Source organism: Haliotis rubra, unplaced genomic scaffold (genome assembly GCF_003918875.1).
Source record: "Haliotis rubra isolate DU_JTF1 unplaced genomic scaffold, ASM391887v1 Scf82, whole genome shotgun sequence".
Classification (NCBI taxonomy): domain Eukaryota; kingdom Metazoa; phylum Mollusca; class Gastropoda; order Lepetellida; family Haliotidae; genus Haliotis; species Haliotis rubra.
In genome coordinates, this window is record NW_025767546.1 from 1,248,802 (window position 1) to 1,271,018 (window position 22,217).

Sequence of the window (22,217 nt, forward strand, 5' to 3'; positions counted from 1 at the left end):
AGGTGTGTTTACCAACATGACATGCTCAAGATATAAAAGTTAATTATTTTTTAAATTAATTTTTCACAATTTTTTCTATATCCTAGTCAGTTGAATGTGGAGAGAAAAACTAAAATATGAAATATCATCAAATTTACACATGAGCATGGGTACGTGGATGATAAAGGGTAATAATCAGGTGTGATGTGTGTCATATCACCCATTTTACCTCCACAAATATGATAAATATTGATACTTTGATATGAATGATTATGATAATCTCACATTATGACTTTCTCCATGGACTAATGTTGTGTATATTTGTATTAAGAACCCAACAAACACATTTAGTTAATATTGGTATGATACAGGTATTATAATAACAGTGGTATACAACCACTGAACACTTGCTACGGGATTACACATAATACACACTAAGTACACATTAAATGATGGGACTAATATGATGATTTCATAGCAAGACTGACAAGAGATGTATGAGAAGATGTTAATTATAATGTTATATGACAAAAAAACAAAACAAAATTGTAAGAAAATTGTAAATCATTTGTACACAAATATCTTGTTTGATAATTCAGAATCTGTGAAAAATAATTTTTAATCAAAAGGTGTATTCACTGAAATCATAAATGTGAAAATCCACATATACTCATGCCAAAAATGGTTTTCAAACCCCCTCCCCCAACCCTACACAGGCCTCACACCCCACCCCAACCCCTCGCCAATTAAAAAATTGAAGGGGGTGACAACCATTTTTGGCATGAGTATATGAACATTATTCCCAAAACAAAGTTCGTTTGAAAATTTGTGAATAAAATTAACTCTTCTATCGACGGAAAAAAACAATGAAGTGAAATGGAAAGCACCCATTACAAAAGGCTGTGACACAGAAATAAATACCATGTATTGATGTAAATAATGACTATAAATGAATTGTGGTACACAATACAATGTTTTATATATTATGCATCTGATCACTATTACCCAGTTGCTTTAAGAGACATGCAGGCCTCAAGTCAAATGTAAAGGTTTACAGTCAAAGGGAGACAACTGAGATTTACAGTGCCTTGTGTGACATGAAACCAAAATGAGATTTTGAAAAGGCTTAGGCTGTAGTATCAAACTCAACGTCATTGAGTTAAATATCTAAATCAATCTGTTTGTCAGACCAATCAGTTCACACAAAATACATTTTTTATTTGATGGAAGCAACAGAATATTTTTCAGAATTGGTACATTTGAATTGCCTGGAAAATCTCACTCAAAGCAATGGATAATAATTTTCAGATGCATTACTTACGATTACCCGAGACGAGTGATAACTCTGTACATTATCTGATTGGTTCAATCGGAGTGAAGTCGTTGAGGTATATTCTGGAGGATTTGGGCTCGAGGGAGAGAGTGAAATAAACGACCTGGATCTGTAGGTCACCTGGGAGTAACACTCCACCATTAATACAATCCAACGGATGCACATACAACATTCTTCAGAACAACCCTTCATCTAAGGGGCTATACCTGTCTACTACTAGTGGTGGTGATGATGATGATGATGATGATGATGATGACAATAACGGTTAACAATGTTCAATCTGTTTTCCAGATGAGATCCTAAAACAGTACATGTTTTGAAGCATAATGCAGAAAACTAAACATATAAAAATATATTTATCATGAAATGGTAGAAACTGATCATTTAATTCTGACAATCCCTGCTTTGAACACTGAGATAGAATTACCTTATTCCTCGGGCTCTTTTCTTCCATTGACTGTTTCTCAAACAAGCTTTTTATTGCTTGGACGGACTTGCGACGATTCCTGAGATCATTCAAACTTGGGTCATGGAAATTTGATGTATTGTCCTGTACATGCTCAACAAGATTTGGCACTGACAACGAAAATTTAGAAATGTTTGTCTCCAAGTTTCTGTGGGAAACCTGTTTAGGTCTGAGTGTTTGAGACCTATGTTCACTGGATCCACCCAACACGCTGTCATCACTAGCCTTCCTGCCCAAACTGGCCACTCTCTCATGCACAGACGTTTCCAGGTGAATATCATCAAGAGATGTCTCATGGTTCTGATGAAAGTCTTCAGTATCACAGATTGTGTGGTCTGCCCGTTTAGCAGGAGTTGAGGAGGACAGGGCCACTGGAGTTTCTGTTCCAGAAGTTAGCAGATCAACCCTAACATGTTGGAGTGTTTCCTCATCCAAAAGACGACCACTGATTGTGTTATCCACTCCATTGCTTTTCATGGAATCTGAATTCAGTTCCTTGTCCTCAGTGTCTGTCTTTGGTTTGTCTCCATCTTCTGAGCACCTGTCATCATATTCATCAGTTTCACATGGTATTTCAGGAAGCGAAGTCACACCCTTTCCCTCTGTCTTTGGTATTTCTCCATCATCTGGACAACTGTCACCAAGTTGTTCATCAGTTTCCCCTGGTAGAGTCACACCCTTTCCCTCTGTCTTTGGTATTTCTCCATCTTCGGAGCAACTGTCACTGTTTGGTTCATCAGTTTCCCTGGTAGAGTCACACCCTTTCCCTCTGTCTTTGGTATTTCTCCATCTTCGGAGCAACTGTCACTGTTTGGTTCATCAGTTTCCTCTGGTAGAGTCACACCCTTTCCCTCTGTCTTTGGTATTTCTCCATCTTCGGAGCAACTGTCACTGTTTGGTTCATCAGTTTCCTCTGGTAGAGTCACACCCTTTCCCTCTGTCTTTGGTATTTCTCCATCTTCGGAGCAACTGTCACTGTTTGGTTCATCAGTTTCCCCTGGTAGAGTCACATCCTTTCCTTCTGCATCGCCAAGGCAAGGTACATCACTACCTTCAGCGTGTTGGCAGTTTCTGTCCCAGATATACACTGAAGTCTTTCTGTCAGTCCCGTCAGCATCAGCTGGAGCTTCTCCTGAGTTTCTGCCATCATGGCCATTGAACTCCTCTCTGTCCTTGAGGAGATCTTTGTCTATATCATCTTCTTGTTCTGTAATACTGACTGATGTTTCTGTAACCATGGACACAGTTTCAGTTGCAGAAACTGATTGTAATAATGTATCAACATCACCACCTTCAGAGAGTGTTGTAGATACATCTGTCAAAGCATATGGGTTGTCTACTACAGCAAAAGAGTTGCCACTATCTGGTATTGCATCTGTGTGAGGTATGACAGTTGTAAATGGTTCTGGAATGTTGGTGGATGTTGTTGCACTGTCTACAACATAACTGGTTCTAGTAGTGACAGTTTCTTCATGATTGTCCACTGCATCAGTCAGTCCTGATGTATTCTGGTGCATCGCTTCAACAGAAGCATCAGCCTCAACTGGAAGCCCTTCATCAGTGTCCTTGCCCTGCTCTGTAACAACACCAGACGTACCAACACTACACACACCCATGTCCATGTCTGACATATTCACTTGTTTCTTAATACTGGTCACTTCCCTGCTCTCATACTGACTGGGTGTGTTTTCTGAGGTATAATTGGTCTCCACTCTCTCCAAATGACTAGAAATCTGTCTACTCTCCTGTACATCTGTCACAATAAAACTGTCAAGTCTAGAAGCTGTTTCTTCATCTTCTATGGACTCCTCAGATGCATGTGTTGTCTCATGATCCATGTCATCCTTGTGTGCAACCTCATCGTCTTCTACTCCACTGGTGGAACTCTCTACAACCATGTCATCCTTGTGTGCAACCTCATCGTCTTCTACTCCACTGGTGGAACTCTCTACAACCATGTCATCCTTGTGTGCAACCTCATCGTCTTCTACTCCACTGGTGGAACTCTCTACAACCATGTCATCCTTGTGTGCAACCTCATCTACTCCACTGGTCTTCTACTCCACTGGTGGAACTCTCTACAACCATGTCATCCTTGTGTGCAACCTCATCGTCTTCTACTCCACTGGTGGAACTCTCTACAACCATGTCATCCTTGTGTGCAACCTCATCGTCTTCTACTCCACCAGTAGCACTCTCTACAACCACATCACCCTTGTGTGCAACCTCATCGTCTTCTACTCCACCAGTAGCACTCTCTACAACCATGTCATCCTTGTGTGCAACCTCATCGTCTTCTACTCCACCAGTAGCACTCTCTACAACCAAGTCATCTTTGTGTGCAACCTCATCGTCTTCTACTCCACCAGTAGCACTCTCTACAACCAAGTCATCCTTGTGTGCAACCTCATCGTCCTCTATTCCACTGGTGGAAACATCAGCCGTGACAACCAGAAGGTCGTAGTGACTGGACTCACTCCTACTGGAGACACTGAGATCATCCTGAACATCATCCAGGAGACTCCAAGAAACATCCTGCCCACTTGGACTGTCCATAACAATGGCAGAGTCCTTGGTCACATCAGTTTCATCGTCAGTCTTAATACTGTTGTTTGCCACAGACATGTCAAGTGTTGAACCCAGACCAGTGTCGTCATGCTCCCTATCATCAGCGCTGCATGAATCCCCATGTGTGTCAACTGATGCTACACTGCTCTCCATCTGAGAATCCTTTGACTTTGTAATCTCCCCTGAGTATATCTGACTGTCATTCCTAGAATCCTCCTCCAAATCTGTAGCCCCTATACCAGGATCCACACCTGGAGGGACAATTTGTCTCTCACAAACATCGTTGTTTTCTGTTGATACAACCTTTATGTATTTGTATTCAGAATGTTCATCATCATTAAAGTTTTTGTCTTGCTCTGAGACTGCAATATGTTTCCTTTTTGTACTCTCACTGTTTTCTAACACTGCTGTTTTCATGCTACTCTCTTCACTGTCACAACTCTGCCAATCCACATCACTGACAACATCTTTCTGTACACCGTATCCGTCTGAGTCCTCACAAAAGCTGTCTTGTGACAGGGTCTTCTCTTCTGAGTCTCTGTCACTTGACGTCATGGGATCCTCTGCATTCCTCATGGTGTGGCCGAACTCCTCACAGTGACAGCCCACCAGGACCACTGGCTTCATGCCCTCCTGCCACTGCTGTTCCACCCTCCGGGCCACGCCGATCTCCACCGTCACCTTACTTCTGGTATTTGCCATTTCAGATTTGCCATCAAGAGCAGGCATCTTCTGAATGTAAGCCAGGTAGACCAGGAGCTGCTGTATAGATGTCACCTGGTCAAATGTTTAGCTATCACTGTATGTCTCATGTGATGTGTGTGTCACAGTGAGCTGATGCTGGCCCTGGTTGGACTGGACTGACCAGCTCTCACATGCCTTGAAGGGAATGTCAACTTACATAACACTTATGTCATCTGCTTACAAACTGGGATATACGCTCCACTTGTTATGGGCTCATCAGTTGAAACTTAATGTCAGGCAATGAAATTGTAGACAAGTCTGTTCTATTAAAGAAACAAAAGGTAGAACTATTTCTGGGGAATGTTGATGATCAGGATGGTGTTACACGTATCTGACAAAACTCCAGCTACTGGCCTCAAGTGATATCCCATCACCTCCGCCGAGTCACTGTGACATAGACACACGGATGAAAACTAATATTTTCCTCTTTTCCCAGGCTTTTTATTTATGCAAGTTTATTTCTGATTGGCAGACGTCCATCACAGGATACCACAATGGGGCAGCAGGACACAGCTCTTCACCAGCTATAGAACAGGTAGGAAGTACTTCTCATTCACATCTTCTTCCACTGCACTAAACAGTTGACAATAGATGACTGGTCAATACATCATCAATAAGATCAGTGTGTACCTCCCCACGGGCGACTGGTTCACAATGTATCCTGAGTCGGTAATGGTACAACTCCAATATGTATCTCACATCAATATGTCCTCTTCATATAAACACTTCACATACTTCCCAGCTGTTCCAAGTCACCCTGCAATAGAATGGCCATTGTAGACAGTTACAAGACATTAACGCAACCACCCTGAACTGTTCACTGCAGTCTGTACCACTAAGGCTACATGTCGACCTAGACCCAGCTAGCATCAATGTTCACTGGTGGGAAATTAAGACCTAAGACTCTAAAGAATACAAGTGATAAGTGATAAACCTTCCATAATGTTCCCCAAACTGAAATTTACGTGCAATGTACAACTATGTTTATATTCAGCAAATGTCAATCAATATAAGCAGTAAGAAATGTGACCTATATAGCAACTGTAACATAGTAGACCTGAATTGTAAGTCACTTTCAATACAGAATTTGAATGAGAAAGAAAGCCAGCAGTCAGTACAGGCTAAGTCTGTCCGACAAACTTCCCGGTCTACACACCAGAGGATATACAAGCAATCCCAAACATACATGAAACAAACTGGCTGTGACAACTTGAAATCAACTGTCAGTTCAAACACGCACTCAGAAGATTAACATCTCAGGGGTTAATGCTGAACTTCCTCATTTATCAAATATCTTCACAGACTATTAGGTGTAGAATCCAAACCGGAACTTTGAACCAAGAAAGTCATTTTGTTTTATCTTCTCAAAATATATAACCATAAAATTTATGTAAAGCTATTCAGACTTGCATCTTTAGTAAAGTATATTGTAGTAAAGAATACAAAACATACTTTATTTCAGATTTACTAACAGTGAAATAGCTTCTCTACAGGCAAATCTATGGTTGAAATCTCCGAAATCAGTTCATTTACTTTTCAGAATTTCAGTTTCAAAATAACTGCGTTAGGTACTTTATGAGCTTTTGTATAGGCATAAACTTGGTCTAATCATTATATGTCTAAAATACCACTGATGCAGCATTCAATTTTAACTCACTTACTCTACAAAACATTTCCCCCAATTGCCAGCAACACATACAAGTAATTAATATACCTTGTACTCTATAGCTCGACACTGAGCAGCTATCTATATCAGTATAAAGTAGTAACAGATCTAAACCATCCACTTCTTCATATCAACCCAGTCACTGTTATAGTCCCTTGTTGTCGCTAGCACGTAGCTAAAGATCTATATCACCCTCGTGTCATCAGTGATGTAACCAATCTACTTGTCAACAGACACGTACATATCAACTTCACTCTCACCACAGGAGAAGGTTGTGGGCTGACACTACACGTTTACTTTACAACACTGTGCAAACGTTGTCTGCGAGGACAAATCTACAACCCATCCACAGTAGCATCAAGCAAGCACTAACCTCAACAAAGCCAGAAACATATATCTTGTCAATGTCAAATGACTTTTCTTGAAATGCGCACTAAGAAACCAAACCCATTATTTGAATACAACAAATTTAAGAAAAGCACAAACATTCTTCTGATCACTGTTTAGATAGACAGCAATATTAAGATGGCCTCAAAGAGACAGACAAACAAAAACAAATGTAAATATTGTTATAAAATACCTTGACAGTAAACATACTCCAAATAAACAAGCCAGTTTAAATTTCAAATGTTTGAAAATATTTAAATCATGAAAGCGGTGAAAGAAATGAGACACAACTACCTGACTACCTGAAGGACGACCACCATACTTCTTTGTTATGCCATCTGTTGGGATATTACACAGCAATACACAACATCCATCCTCTTCAAAACTCTCCAAACCCTTTACCAAGGCATGTGTTTTTATAAATAGCACCTGAACTCACTTAATAGGTACAGAAAAAGATTAGCTCTCAATTCACACACTGATCGTTTATCCTCTTACTGAAGAAAAGCCTAAGTTCTTCACATCATATTACATCACAAGATGTCCTGTCCAAGCTACAATGATATTACAGGGCAACACAATGAGTGCTACCTTTATTCTCCTCTGACAGCAATGCCCCTAACAAACCACACCTGATTGCAGGTATTGTCAATGCATGATCAGTGAAGCAAAACACTGCAGCTTGGCCCTTTGTTCAAACACAAATACTGAAATATTTCTTGAGTGAGAAATCAAATTAAGCTTGGCTTTTGTAGACTCTCAAATTTCACAAGTGAATGGGGTTGGTATTTTGAAAATATCTCAGTCCAGTTTACAGGTCTGTACTTTGCAATAGTGTTCTGCATGTCAGGAATGTCTGTCACCATGCTGGTTAGAGTTACCCCCCTTTACTCATTATTGAGTCACTGTGCTCTGGGGTAAATCTGTTTGCATGATTGTGCATCCATCCAGAACATGACCTTAAATAGTAATAACACACTGAGTAACCCTCTCAATGGAGTTAGGAATGTATATTCATTACTCATAAGGATATTATCCTTTTAAGAGATAATAACTAGTTACACAGATTTTAAATAATGTAATTACACAAAATGTAAATCTTTATTCCCAGATAATACTTGTGAATTCTTTTTTCTTATATTATCACCGAGACAAATTTAATGCTTTGATTGAGAAATACAAAAATGATATTAGCCCCTTGGAAAAGATGTTGGTTTATTCAATAGTAATGATCATGATGAGGTTTATTTGGAAGTCACTGGTATATGTTTCACCTGTACACAACATCTGATTGCCTTGATTAAATATTCACAAGCCTAAAGTGCATTTAATAAAATTCACCTGGATGATACGAAGCTCAACAGCAAAATATAGCCAAAAAGATACCAACAGTGGTGATAGTGTGGATAGTGGTGATAGTGTGGATACATGTCACACCAAGTGTGAGAAATGAATGAACATTTACTGAAAGCTTTCACGACATCATGATCGAAAACTCAAATTGTACTTTGAACTACAACATAACAAGTACCCCTAAAGTCACAGCTCATTGTCCAACATTGAATAGATAGCAAGGTCTCCTTGTCAAACAGGCTTCCATGAACACCATATATCGTCTCTTCTCAAATCCAGCACCACACATCGACTCATATCCAATCTGGTCTTGTCACTGGCCCTTACCACCTTTGCCATCACAAATTCAGGTTACAGACCACGGATGGGATGTTACCTCCAAACTGTGTGTTAAACTCATCACCGACTTAAAAAACAAACTTAAAGCTCATGGTCAGCTGCTCTGTCTCCAATCACACTCCAAACTGTTTGTCGCTTGTCATTTTTATCGTCTGTTTGTTGAAGGATTTGGAAGTGCTTGAAAAGCTTTCATACCATGCTGACTGTAGATTATAGCCCTGTTTTAAACTTTGTTCAAATACTTTCATTTATTCAGCCTAAAATATTCCCATGTCACAGTTCAGGTCAAAATACATTTCTAAAATTACATTTTAAAATAATTTACACATGTAATTACCAGCAAAAGGTATGGAACTGCTCTTAAGAAGTTCAATATTTACCTTTGTACAGCCGCACCGCCAGAAAGGGGGTGTGGCAGTGGCTGCTATCAGTCACATGACAATAGTTTCTATCCACTCTACTGCAAGTGTTGAGCAAGTGTAAAGCAAGTGTAATCACTTCTTATCAATATTATTATCAGTATATACATTGTTCATTATCTCACAACAGTCTCTACTATGAACAGAAAGATAAACAAAAAATATTATGTATTCATGAACTACACAAACCTATTTCTTTTCAGCATTTTATGAAAATATAAGCCATTTTGATTGGTAACTGTAGGTTTGATTTCCAAATTGTCAGTATATCTGATATATTTTATGTGTTTAGTTATGCTACATATCTAAAATCAATGTTTTCGGAACAGATAATACCCTTTTAACCGGTTTACACTCACACTCTGAAAAATCAAACAAAAAGATATTACCAGAAAACTGGACAAAGACGAAGCATTTGACTCATGATAGACATCCAAGCTTTAGCAAGAAAAAATATGATGATAATTAACCCTCTGATGAAGGAGACAGCAGAGTATCTCCTAGTCTAGACACTGTCTCCAACTACAGATGATTTCCTGAATAAATTGAAGCCAAAATCATCAGAATACAAATTCCAAATTAATCTGTGCAAACATGTCTGTTCTTTGCAAGGAGCCAATCAGGTAAGCCTTGGCAGCGTGTTCTTTGTTCCATTGTCTAGGTCTGCTTTGTTAGCCTGGCACAACCCTAGGACTGCCACTCTCAGGGGTAATTGAAAATGATCTAATGTATGATCTCAGTTTTCAATGCACTGTCATTAAGTTATTTTTTTTCTCAGGTCGTCGTAACATTTTGATGTAAAGCTTGGCTAATTATTTTGCAACAGAAAAGGAAGCAACTAAATGTGAAATTATGATTTACCTTTGCCACTATAGGTAAAAATACTGTGAATTATGAAACTATTGCAAAAACAGTGATCGATCTTTGTATGCATTAATAAGGATATGCATTTCATGTGGACACACCTGAGTGTATGTCAGGTTATATAAACAGTTTTGCATAGCCCCAGATGGTGTGACATTGTACGCTCATGGGTGGGATTGCTGCTCACGACGTCAACCACTGGTCCACTGACTCCCTCTTCCTACACATGTGCCCTGACAACACTCAGCAGCAAGAGTCATCCCTGACATCACCAAGCACCTGCAGCGACTGAGGACACTGCTGTCTCCCAAAGGGTGCATGGTGACCGAGGACACTGCTGTCTCCCAAAGGGTGCATGGTGACCAAGGACACTGCTGTCTCCCAAAGGGTGCATAGTGACAGAGGACACTGCTGCTACAAAAGGGTACATGGTGACCGAGGACACTGCTGTCTCTCAAAGGGTACATGTTGACCGAGGACACTGCTGTCTCTCAAAGGGTACATGGTGACCAAGGACACTGCTGCTACCAAAGGGTACATGGTGACCGAGGACACTGCTGTCTCCCAAAGGGTGCATGTTGACCGAGAACACTGCTGTCTCCCAAAGGGTACATGGTGACCGAGGACACTGCTGCTACCAAAGGGTACATGGTGACCGAGGACACTGCTGTCTCCCAAAGGGTGCATGGTGACCCAGGACACTGCTGTCTCTCAAAGGGTACATGGTGACCGAGGACACTGCTGCTACCAAAGGGTACATGGTGACCGAGGACACTGCTGTCTCCCAAAGGGTGCATAGTGACAGAGGACACTGATGTCTCCCAAAGGGTGCATGGTGACCGAGGACACTGCTGTCTCCCAAAGGTACATGGTGACAGTATGAGTTGTTACATTAAATCAGCGATCTGTACTTACTTTCAGCACACTGCCACTAAACTGGCGTCTAGACATGAAATTTGGTCAACTTGATCTACACAACTATCAGATTGATTCATCCTCCCCTTGGCTAGTCTTCTTGCTTGGAAATTGTTCAAACTCCCGAAAAGGTCAATTGGTCTGGGTCCAGCAAACAGGAAGCTCAACTGGCTGGAGGCTCAACTCACAGCAACAAACTAACAACCGTCATGCACACTTCCAATAAGGTATCCATGCAGTATGCCTGTACAAAAGTCTCAAACATAAATGTAGACTTGCGATAGTTGTATTGCTTAGAACATTTCTTTTCCATAACATCACTACCCCAGTAGAAGAAATTAGCCATGTCCATTCATGAATGCTTGAAGGATTGATTAACCATCATCCCATACAGTGATGGTGGAGCAGTATGGTACTTGGCTACCATACTTACTTGTCTCCCCTGATCAATGTCACGTTGTCCTTGAGAGTACAGCAGTTTGTGATGGAACCCAACACACAACTGGGGACATCAATAGACAAGGTGCTCCAAATTATTTATCCCCTTCCCTTCTGTGGGTGTTCTGTGATCGGCACACGATTGCAGGAACCTAACGCAGCTGGCATGGTCAATCAATGGCCTTCAGTGATCAGAATCTCCTCACCACCTACTTCTTCACCGTGATCAAGGCCTCCATGCTTGATCCACGGCTCGAGGAAGGAGTGAATGCTGACATGTCAAACAATTTAGGAGAACTGCATCAATCCATCTATTCTGCAGCAGTGTGTAAATCCTTCTTTGATGGGCATTTACAACTTCTTTTATTCTGTGGAGGCGATGTTTTGACATAGATTCTAAATCCTGTAATCAAATCTGGGGGTGGTGAACCAGTGGTTGAGAGCAATGGATTCAAGTCACCACATCACAAAAACACAAACTGTCTAGCTTAGCCATTGTAAAGACCAGTTCCCCTCTGTCGACTGCCCACCTACTATTTCCGGAGAAGCCCCTGAAGTTTAAACTATCTGATGTTCTTCAAGAATATACTTTGATAACAAAGAAGTAAGTTTTAAAAATCATTCATAACAAACACTGAAGTGGCTGATAGTTGCCATCAAGTATCAATTCCATCCACCCAACAGGCCTACAGCATCAATTCCATCCACCCAACAGGCCTACAGCATCAAGTATCAATTCCATCCACCCAACAGGCCTACAGCATCAAGTATCAATTCCATCCACCCAACAGGCCTACAGCATCAATTCCATCCACCCAACAGGCCTACAGCATCAAGTATCCATTCCATCCACCCAGCAGGCCTACAGCATCAAGTATCAATTCCATCCACCCAACAGGCCTACAGCATCAATTCCATCCACCCAACAGGCCTACAGCATCAAGTATCAATTCCATCCACCCAACAGGCCTACCCAAACAGGCCTACAGCATCAAGTATCAATTCCATCCACCCAGCAGGCCTACAGCATCAAGTATCAATTCCATCCACCCAACAGGCCTACAGCATCAAGTATCCACCCTGGATAAATACCGACTAGGACACTTACTGACCTGGCCCACTGTTGATCCTACAGACTGACGACCATCTATTTGTCAGCATGAATCAATATAACACCTGTCTGTTAGTGATATATCAATCCAGCATCCAGACCCTGGTCAGTGTGGAATGCCCTGGGGTCACTGGAGGATACAGTGGTAGAAGTAGCACACCAGTGATCCTCTCTCAGGTCATGTGTTCAGTGTACAGTCTGAGATGTTCTGTTCAATGTACAGTACACAAATATACCAAATAACAGTATTCACAGCTGCCATGCTTGGCAACAATGTGTCCAGTAACAGCTATGCTGTATTCTGTCATACTGAATTTCCATGACAATCTAGGCGTTTCTTGTCATCAAATTTAACAGTGACTCATTTTCAGCACAATGGCATCAGCCTTGACAATCACTGCACAAAGAGGAGGAAACAGCTCTTTAATCTTGAACCAATGCTATTATCATGCTCAAATATGATTGATACAGAAAAGCAATGCGATTGACATTCATCACTTGAGTGACGACTAAATCCACAATTGTCAAGCTCAGCCTAATGTACTTTCACTGCCAGTCCCATCTTTGCCAGGCAACAACCCACACTTGGCGAGGTAGTTTATCTCCTGTTTACACAATGCCATATCCAAACAAAGCCCTAATCCCATAAAAACTCAGGACAATAACTGGATGTGACTACTGTTGGTGACTACTGGTGAATGTAGTGATCTGGGAGTTCCAACAATGAAACGATAATTATTGACTGTCGGGCCACACAATAAAATCTATAGTGGTACTACTGCAAGTTACTGCCTGATGTGCAACTGGACATCAATAATACAACAATGGAAAAATAACACCTTGATTCACAAGTCACTAGCACCTGGGGAGATGAGGTAGGTCAAGGTCACAGGTCAATATACTGAGTATAGGTCACAGGTCTGATAACACTTATTATTCCTCCATGGCTCTGTAGAACATAAATCTCACTACTCTAATCTGTGCTAGCTTGTCACTAACAAGATGAAAGTTATGTGAAATCCATATGCAATCCTTCTTTATTATGTTTAACAACCAAACAGACATACATCAAACTTCAGGAGACCATACAAACCAATCATATCCAAAGCTACCATCAACACATGGAAAGTCTTGGGGAAATAAACTGATTACAATACAACAGCGTATTAATAATACCTGATGTTTTACAAGAGTTTGTTATGAAAGGTATTGTGATTTAATGATAAAATGGTTTACCATCTGAATACTGATACAAATGCATATTGGAGTGGATTTAGGATTTCTAGGTTCTCAAAGTGAACAAAACATGACAGAGAAACTGACCCTGGTTACTACATACAGAGTCTGTAAACAAGGTTCTCCAAATCCTGTACCATGCCTATCCATATTCACCCTATAAAATGTTGATCAGCCACACATAGATAACACGTCAGAGAATCATACAACCCTTAATTTAAACAACAAACATTATTGTTGAAACACCATACACTGACATACATCTGGACAAGAGGACATGGAAATTTAATTCAAACTAGTCTTAAGGAGCCAGTATCTCCAGAGGGCCTACCTGTAGAGAAACTCCACTGACACATCTTCAGTATACATAAGTGGTAAACATCCTCAAATGCAGACTCGCAATCAGGTTATCTCCCCTTCCTGTACCCCTCCATGGGTTACAGCAACAGACGTGACCATCTTAAACCTTCACACTGGAATTCTGATTCTGTCTCTCACGCAATGGCCAAATGAGGTCTCAGTTGATCAATTTAGTTCCGTATAAGTGTTAGAGTACTTTCTCACCCAACAGACAGTATTGGACGAGCCAGCCAAAGCCAACAAATGCTGAATGTGTCAATATGAGGAGCATTGATCCCATGGAATGTATTGCTGCCAGTAGCGGTTGCAACACCACGCCGTCATGCAGGTGTGCAGGGTGGTGGGCAACATGTTGTCCATGTCACTGACCCAAGTAGCTATCTCCCAACCAGGAGGCAACTTGACCATATTCATTATTTCCTCAGTGAACAATGGCTGACTTGGTCTATGTCAGACGAAGCACCATAAAATCTTCATGTCAGTTTAACCAGTTTTTAATCACTGATTCATGAAAACTGTATTCAGATACACTCTTATCCCATAACGAATTGTTTGAAACTGAGAATTAAAGTAACTGGCTTTTGTCCTAATCATTATGCTCAAAATACAAGAACCAGAGTGTCAAATGAGAAAATATAGCCCCTTAAATCATTGACTATTTGGGGAACAACAGCAGTGATTTCTTCTTTTTATATTTTTCATATTTTGGAGAATCCTCTGGTTATTGAAGGTTTTCATTTGTCAGCAAATAAATAAAGCTCCCATCATAACTTCTCACAATGTTTATATAACATATATCTTGGTATAAGAAGTCTGTCATTCTGAAAGTCCCTGTATCTGTCTAAGGCCATGAGTTGATACAAGAAATACATCACATGTATGTGATACATCATATGTACAATGTTATTAAACATGTTATTGATCTACAACATGATGTACAACTTTATCATGCATTATTGATATCTGCTTCTAACGTCCAATGTTGTCCGAGCAGTATGACCCAGCGTCTAACGATACAATATTGATGAGCTACACGAGACTGGCTCATATGACAATGCTGACCTGGGCTCTCGCCTCGGTCACAGATCAGATTCATGAAAAGACCAGACCAATCTAATCTGCATGTTATTATAAAATCCACAAAGGGAAATAATCATTCAGTCATATTAAATCTTAAGATTTACAAATATATTCACATCTTGCAAGCAGAGGGTGTAATTCTTTTCTAAAAAATCAATTTGTCATATAAAAGATGTTAGTTAATATTTTCCGATTTTTCCCTCTTGTATTCTGGTTCCAGGGAATATAAATATGTAGATGAAGTAATAAGCTGGTCTGGCATTTCCAGGAAAAACACATACTAAAAAAATGATACCGATATTGTTGTAATATAACAATATAATAAATGATGTACACAAAGAATATAAGTTATAACAATATATACAATTTAGTCGCCATCTTTAAGCATGGCATGCAGCCTGTACAACCAAACAAACTAAGGCTTGTTCACAAATACATAACATTGAAGGAATCATTTACAACATGATACAAACAGGTCAACTGATAAAATGTCTGAAATGGAACATTGAAATATCTGGTATCATCATCATCATCATCATCATCATCATCATCATCATCATCATCACTTTATGTACCTGATACAAACAAGTACTTGTCCCTAAGTTTTGAACAGAAAACAGGTTAAACATACAGACAATTTCAATCAAGCAAAGGTATGCATCATGAACCATGCTCAATTTGACAACATGCCTATTTTAATCATATTCAGTTGCAACAGTATTACATTGATACCATCAACAATAAGCATTCCATGCATGCAGTAGTTTAGCATTTCCTTGACCACTGGCCGAGGCTGACAGGTCCTGAGAATTCAACTTCAACTCAGAAATATCTGCCTAAACCACTTTGTTCAGGTCAAAACACAACCCTTCTGTTTGTAGACAATGGCCAAATCTTGTACCGAACACCAAACACTCCATCTACCATCAATACTGCAAGTGTCTCTATAACCGTTCTCACGCTCAGATAGAAACCATACAAAATTTACTTTTTGGCTCAAATTTACAAATTTCTTATTGGTTGATGATCTTGGACAGAGTTCAACAAGGTACTAAACCTGTGATCCTGAGAATATTGTAGAGCTGTTAAACTAACAACAAGAAATTGATGGAATTTGTTCTCTGACACCTGCTTGTATTGATGATACACAGCATCTGAAAAGGGTAAACCTGTGCCTCTGCAGCTCAATAACCACTGACAATAAATCATAAAGAAACGGTACAGAAAACTTAATAGATCTTACCTCCTGTTTTGGTTCTGGCTCTGGAGATGGTTCCCGGATCGGTTCTGGGGTAGGTTCCCGGATTGGTTCCGGCGAAGGTTCCCGGATTGGTTCCGGCGAAGGTTCCCGGATTGGTTCCGGTGAAGGTTCCCGGATTGGTTCCGGTGAAGGTTCCCGGATTGGTTCTGGGGTGGGTTCCCGGACTGGTTCTGGAGAAGGTTCCCTGACAAGCTCTGGGGAAGGTTCTCTCATAATGTCTGGAGAAGGTTCTCTCATGATATCTGGAGAAGAATCTCTGACAGGTTCAGGTGAGGGTTCCCTTGGTGCTTCTTCAGTATATGATTCCTCGGGCACAATCACATCTGAAACAATTTGTGTATTTTCATAATCATCAATTAAATTATCCACTTGGTCACTTGGACGATTCATCTCCTCATATGCTTGGTCATCTTGAGTTACGTCCCCTTGTACTTTTGCTCATCCTGAATGATCTCCCTAGATTCAAACTCACCAATCAGTTCCCCTGAAGGTTCATTCATAATGAACTCTTCCTGTTTTGAAGTACTGTTGGAGACATCAATATAGTGCTGTTCGCTGGTGGTGCTGGTATCGATGAGGAAATCCTCTCCACCCGTTGTGGCAGTTCCAGTGACCTGCTCGTCAAATCCACTATTTCCATTGGACATGAGGTCATACAGGGGATTTGAGCTTGCTGATTCTGATGTAGTGATGGTAGTTTCCACTTGGAGGTCACCATTATTCGAGAATTCGTACAGAGGGTTAGAGGGAGCACATTCTTCATCAGCGTTTTCAAACTGCTGACTGGAAGACTTCACCACCGTTGTTTCTGTGGTTTGACTCTCAAACTCATACAGTGGGTTTGATGGAGGTTCCTCAGTGGTTAAGTCATACAGGGGGTTTGACGAAGACATGTTTTCTGAAGAATCGGCTATTTCTGTGGAAGATTCTAGGGCTGTGTCATTAGAGGTACTCACTTCAAAAGACAGCTCGAAAGGCTCTGATGTGCCATTCTGTTTGGTCCCGTTTGAAATCTGAAATCATAAGCAACATTTTACAGATCACAGAAAGGTTAAGTTTCTTTAAACATTATGACAACAGGTCAAAAAAGTTCTTAGACTGTTCAGAATGAGCTCTACTTGTCTGCTTGCCAGGGAACAACCTGAACACTTCAGAATGTGACAGGCCTACCTGTCTGTTTCCTCAGGAACAGTCTGGCTAGTACTGCTGATTATGATCACACACCAAGGTGTATTATCAGTCACCTTTACTACAATAAACATTCCAGAACACAACAAACCTGCATTTTCCTGAATGACTTTGATGTAATATTTTCATAATTGATTGCAGTAAACCTGCTACAGTTTAGGTAATAATCAACAACCAAGAGTCAACATCAATCCACGACTCAATATACAATCCACACGAAACTTGTCACCACCCTGTTGTTACTGCAACAAACAACACCATCTATGGCATCATTATCAGTGTTAAGGAAATGGCCGTGTTACGGAACCAAGGTTCACAGGACATTCCTGCACAACGTAAGGCTCTGTGTACTTAGCAATTTCAAATGTTACTTGTACATATGACATGGTATAACATGGTACATAGTATTCGGGCACATAAACTCTCTTCCTCGGATAAAGATCAATGTATACATGCTGTTATGGAAAACTTTTTCTGGAATGTTTTTGGCCAAAGTTAACTTGAAGATCATAAGCATCACAGTTATCTCCCTTGCTCCTGTAATGTGACTTGTATTGTTCTGTATGAGTTGTGTCATCATCGACGGAAACGTTTATCAGTTATGTGTGACTGACTGAGTTTGGTTTTACGCCGCTTTTAGCAATATTCCAGCAATATCATGGCGGGGGACACCAGAAATGGGCTTCACTCATTGTACCCATTGCGGGATTCGAACCCGTGTCTTTGGCGTGACGAGCCAACGCTTTAACCACTAGACTACCCCACCGCCCCCAGTTACGTGTGAACTGAGGCAGTCTGTCCTCACATGTGAGTGAATGAGTTCAGTTTAACGCCGCACTCAGCAATATTCCAGCGGCAGTCTGTAAATAATCAAGTCTGGAGCAGACATTCCAGTGGTCAACATCATGAGCAACGATCTACGCATTTGGGAACCAATGACATGTGTCTACCAAGTCACCTGATCCTGTTAGTCGCCTCTTACGACAAGCATGGGTTACTGAAGACCAATTCTAGCCCGGATCTTCACGGGTTGTCCTCACTTGTGCGTGTGTGCGCATTTGAGCATGTGTGTATATGTGTAAAATTCACATGGGGACATGAATTTGAGGGGGGCCTTTAAATTTGAACATGGGTCACTATGACATGTGTCGATCCAGTACATGTTATCATGCAAAGAGGAAGTATAAAGTTGTTGAATCAGGTCACACATGGCCCTAATCTGGTCATCTACAGTGAGCCGACACTGGTTCACATTTAGGTGCTGTGCAGCCATGGAACTTCATCTTAATTCACTGGCATGATTCTGAACATGCTGCAATCTCCTCTCGCCTCATATTGGTGTTGGTGAATCATAACCTAGATATGTCAGACATTTTAATATTTCTGTGAACGGCAGAAACTGCTGTTGTGTCAAGGAGCTATGATTACTTCACTTGATACAGAAACGCTCCAACAGAAATGTATTGAGTTCATGGTAAATGTGGCATAACTAGTTTGAATGAATTCATTTCTCATCAAAATATTTAAGAAAACTCGTTTAGTCCTAATATTCCAGCATAGAAGTGAATAGTTAGAGATGACGTACACAGACATAAATACATCTATTTCTGTCTGTTTTGCAAACTACATACAACTGCTGTTAATGCAGCCATCAACCTATGTGTAATTGAGTGTGGGTCAGACAAACCAGGACTTATAGCAGGAGCATCATTTAACCTCCAAATCCTAATTAATTACTTCTTATGAGAAACACAGGCTACATCCGACTTGCTCCTGAATCAGTTACACAAAACAATGCCATCACTATCGTGTGGAATCTGCACCTTAGTATTCCTCAAACAAAAGTAAAACTTCTTGAAAAACTCTCACACTCCACATTACCATTTATGCATTAACAAATCAGAATAAACATCACATGGCATACACACTAATATTGCAAGAATCCTTGAAATGTTAGCGACAGATTAGAAGTTCATTAAGATCAGACAGAGTACATCTTGGCTAACATTACTCAGATGTCATGAATTAACATACTCAATATGAATACACCAATCCTCCAGCCATTCAAGCTGTTCAGTGGAAACCTCACCCATGAAATGTGTCTATTGCTAGGAAACGTCCTACTTGAGGACCCTCTTTACCCGGGCTGTCTGTTGATGAAAGACATACTTCCTAATGTTGAGTGTTTTCATGTCCACTGAACTCTGAAAGTTATCTATGACTTCACACACAGTGATAAGGATCTGATGTTAGACCTCAGCCAACAAACACAAAGCCAATTCATCTACAAGCCTTCATTATATTCTATATACCAGTACCTACAGCCTGGGAGGACAACATGGTGGGGTGAGGCTTAAACTTACAAGTACAGTTCCAGTACAGTACGCTCCACCTCTACTACCCACTCTATGCATTCCCCGAGACCCTCCCTGCCCACAGTACCCAGTCAACAGTGTGCCTCTACATCATAGTCTATCAAGCTACTCATTATTAGCCATCTAGAGATAACCCCTATCTGTCAACATGGATCTGTCACCCTGGTCCCTCCTCCTGTTTGTCCCTGAGTCCCCTACCCCACCGTTCTCTACCCTTGCCACTGTCCCCATCTACCTACCTACGCTGCTGTCAGACAGGGGTAATGCTGTTCCTCCTTGTAAGACTGTGGCAGATGTTTCTCTACCCTTGCCACTGTCCCCATCTACCTACCTACGCTACTGTCAGACAGGGGTAATGCTGTTCCTCCTTGTAAGACTGTGGCAAATGTTTCGAAGTATATTTATATGATGGTTTTAACAACCATTTGAAACTAAGCCAAAAGCCATATTAATTAAAATCATTGTGAACACTTACCATGTCAGATTCCAGCCAAATTGGGTATATGTGTGGTGTGATTAATGTTTGACCTAGCCCACATATATTGTGTTACGTGATTACTGCCCAAACTATTTGCCTACATCACAATCACAACTGTTCTTGAGATGTATGTAGTGAGTGTGATTAATGAAGCGCATTAATAGGGACAGGAAGAATTGGGAGCTAATTTCTGTAATCAATAATTGAATTGGAAGATACAAGTTAATGCTTTATGTTTGCCTGGAGAAATATGATGCTATATAATTCTATCAATCTTATTGTTTCTGACAGTTTGCAGTTGTGTGTGTGTGTGTGCGTGCTTTGTGACAGTTGACAGGTGCAGGTGTGGTTGGGTGTGCTTGCTATGTGTTTGCAGGTGTGTGGGGTGGGTGTGCTTGCTATGTGACAGTTTGCAGGTGTGTGGGTGGGTGTGCTTGCTATGTGACAGTTTGCAGGTGTGTGTCGGGTGTGTGTGCTTGCTGTGACAGTTTGCAGGTGTGTGTGGGTGGGTGTGCTTGCTATGTGACAGTTTGCAGGTGTGTGGGTGGGTGTGCTTGCTATGTGACAGTTTGCAGGTGTGTGGGTGGGTGTGCTTGCTATGTGACAGTTTGCAGGTGTGTGTGCAGGGTGGTGTGCTGTGCTTGCTGTGACAGTTTGCAGGTGTGTGGGTGGGTGTGCTTGCTATGTGACAGTTTGCAGGTGTGTGTGGGTGGGTGTGCTTGCTATGTGACAGTTTGCAGGTGTGTGGGTGGGTGTGCTTGCTATGTGACAGTTTGCAGGTGTGTGTCGGGTGTGTGTGCTTGCTGTGACAGTTTGCAGGTGTGTGGGTGGGTTTGCTTGCTATGTGACAGTTTGCAGGTGTGTGGGTAGGTGTGCTTACTATGTGACAGTTTGCAGGTGTGTGGGTGGGTGTGCTTGCTATGTGACAGTTTGCAGGTGTGTGGGTGGGTTTGCTTGCTATGTGATGGTTTGCAGGTGTGTGTGTGGGTGGGTGGGTGGTGTGCTTGCTATGTGACAGTTTGCAGGTGTGTGGGTGGGTGTGCTTGCTATGTGACAGTTTGCAGGTGTGTGGGTGGGTGGGTGGGTGGGTGTGCTTGCTATGTGACAGTTTGCAGGTGTGTGGGTGGGTGTGCTTGCTATGTAACAGTTTGCAGGTGTGTGGGTGGGTGTGCTTGCTATGTGACAGTTTGCAGGTGTGTGGGTGGGTGGGTGTGCTTGCTATGTGACAGTTTGCAGGTGTGTGGTGTGGGGGTGGGTGTGCTTGCTATGTGACAGTTTGCAGGTGTGTGGGTGGGTGTGCTTGCTATGTGAGTTTGCAGGTGTGAGTGTGGGTGGGTGTGCTTGCTATGTGACAGTTTGCAGGTGTGTGGGTGGGTGTGCTTGCTATGTGAGTTTGCAGGTGTGAGAGTGTGGGTGGGTGTGCTTGCTATGTGACAGTTTGCAGGTGTGAGTGTGGGTGGGTGTGCTTGCTATATGACAGTTTGCAGGTGTGTGGGTGGGTGTGCTTGCTATGTGACAGTTTGCAGGTGTGTGGGTGGTCGTGCTTGCTATGTGAGTTTGCAGGTGTGAGTGTGGGTGGGTGTGCCTGCTATGTGACAGTTTGCAGGTGGGTGAGTGGGTGTGCTTGCTATGTGACAGTTTGCAGGTGAGTGGGAGG

General features: G+C 41.4%; 1 protein-coding gene and 1 long non-coding RNA gene across 22 annotated transcripts in view; one reads left to right on the forward strand and one right to left on the reverse strand.

Moving 5' to 3' along the window:
• Positions 1 to 22,217, reverse strand: part of LOC124261982 (cardiomyopathy-associated protein 5-like) — a 117,369-nt gene that overhangs the window by 40,060 nt on the left and 55,092 nt on the right. For 8 of the 21 annotated variants that reach the window (XM_046696353.1, XM_046696354.1, XM_046696351.1 and 5 more), the window contains 3 exons: positions 16,992 to 17,532; positions 16,502 to 16,842; positions 1,301 to 1,432 (listed from right to left, as the gene is read on the reverse strand). In XM_046696353.1, the coding sequence (XP_046552309.1) occupies positions 1,301 to 1,432; positions 16,502 to 16,842; positions 16,992 to 17,532 (1,014 nt within the window). Of the gene's footprint in view, positions 1 to 1,300; positions 1,433 to 1,739; positions 2,457 to 2,791; positions 3,815 to 4,124; positions 6,355 to 7,437; positions 7,879 to 16,501; positions 16,843 to 16,991; positions 17,533 to 22,217 lie in introns of those variants that run through there. The other 13 variants (XM_046696347.1, XM_046696346.1, XM_046696345.1 and 10 more) reach the window with 10 other exon arrangements.
• LOC124261984 overlaps positions 1 to 22,217 on the forward strand; it is a 69,555-nt gene that overhangs the window by 1,113 nt on the left and 46,225 nt on the right. Inside the window, exon 2 of the long non-coding RNA XR_006894482.1 lies at positions 5,563 to 5,625. This is a non-coding gene — a long non-coding RNA (uncharacterized LOC124261984). The remainder of the gene's footprint in view (positions 1 to 5,562; positions 5,626 to 22,217) is intronic.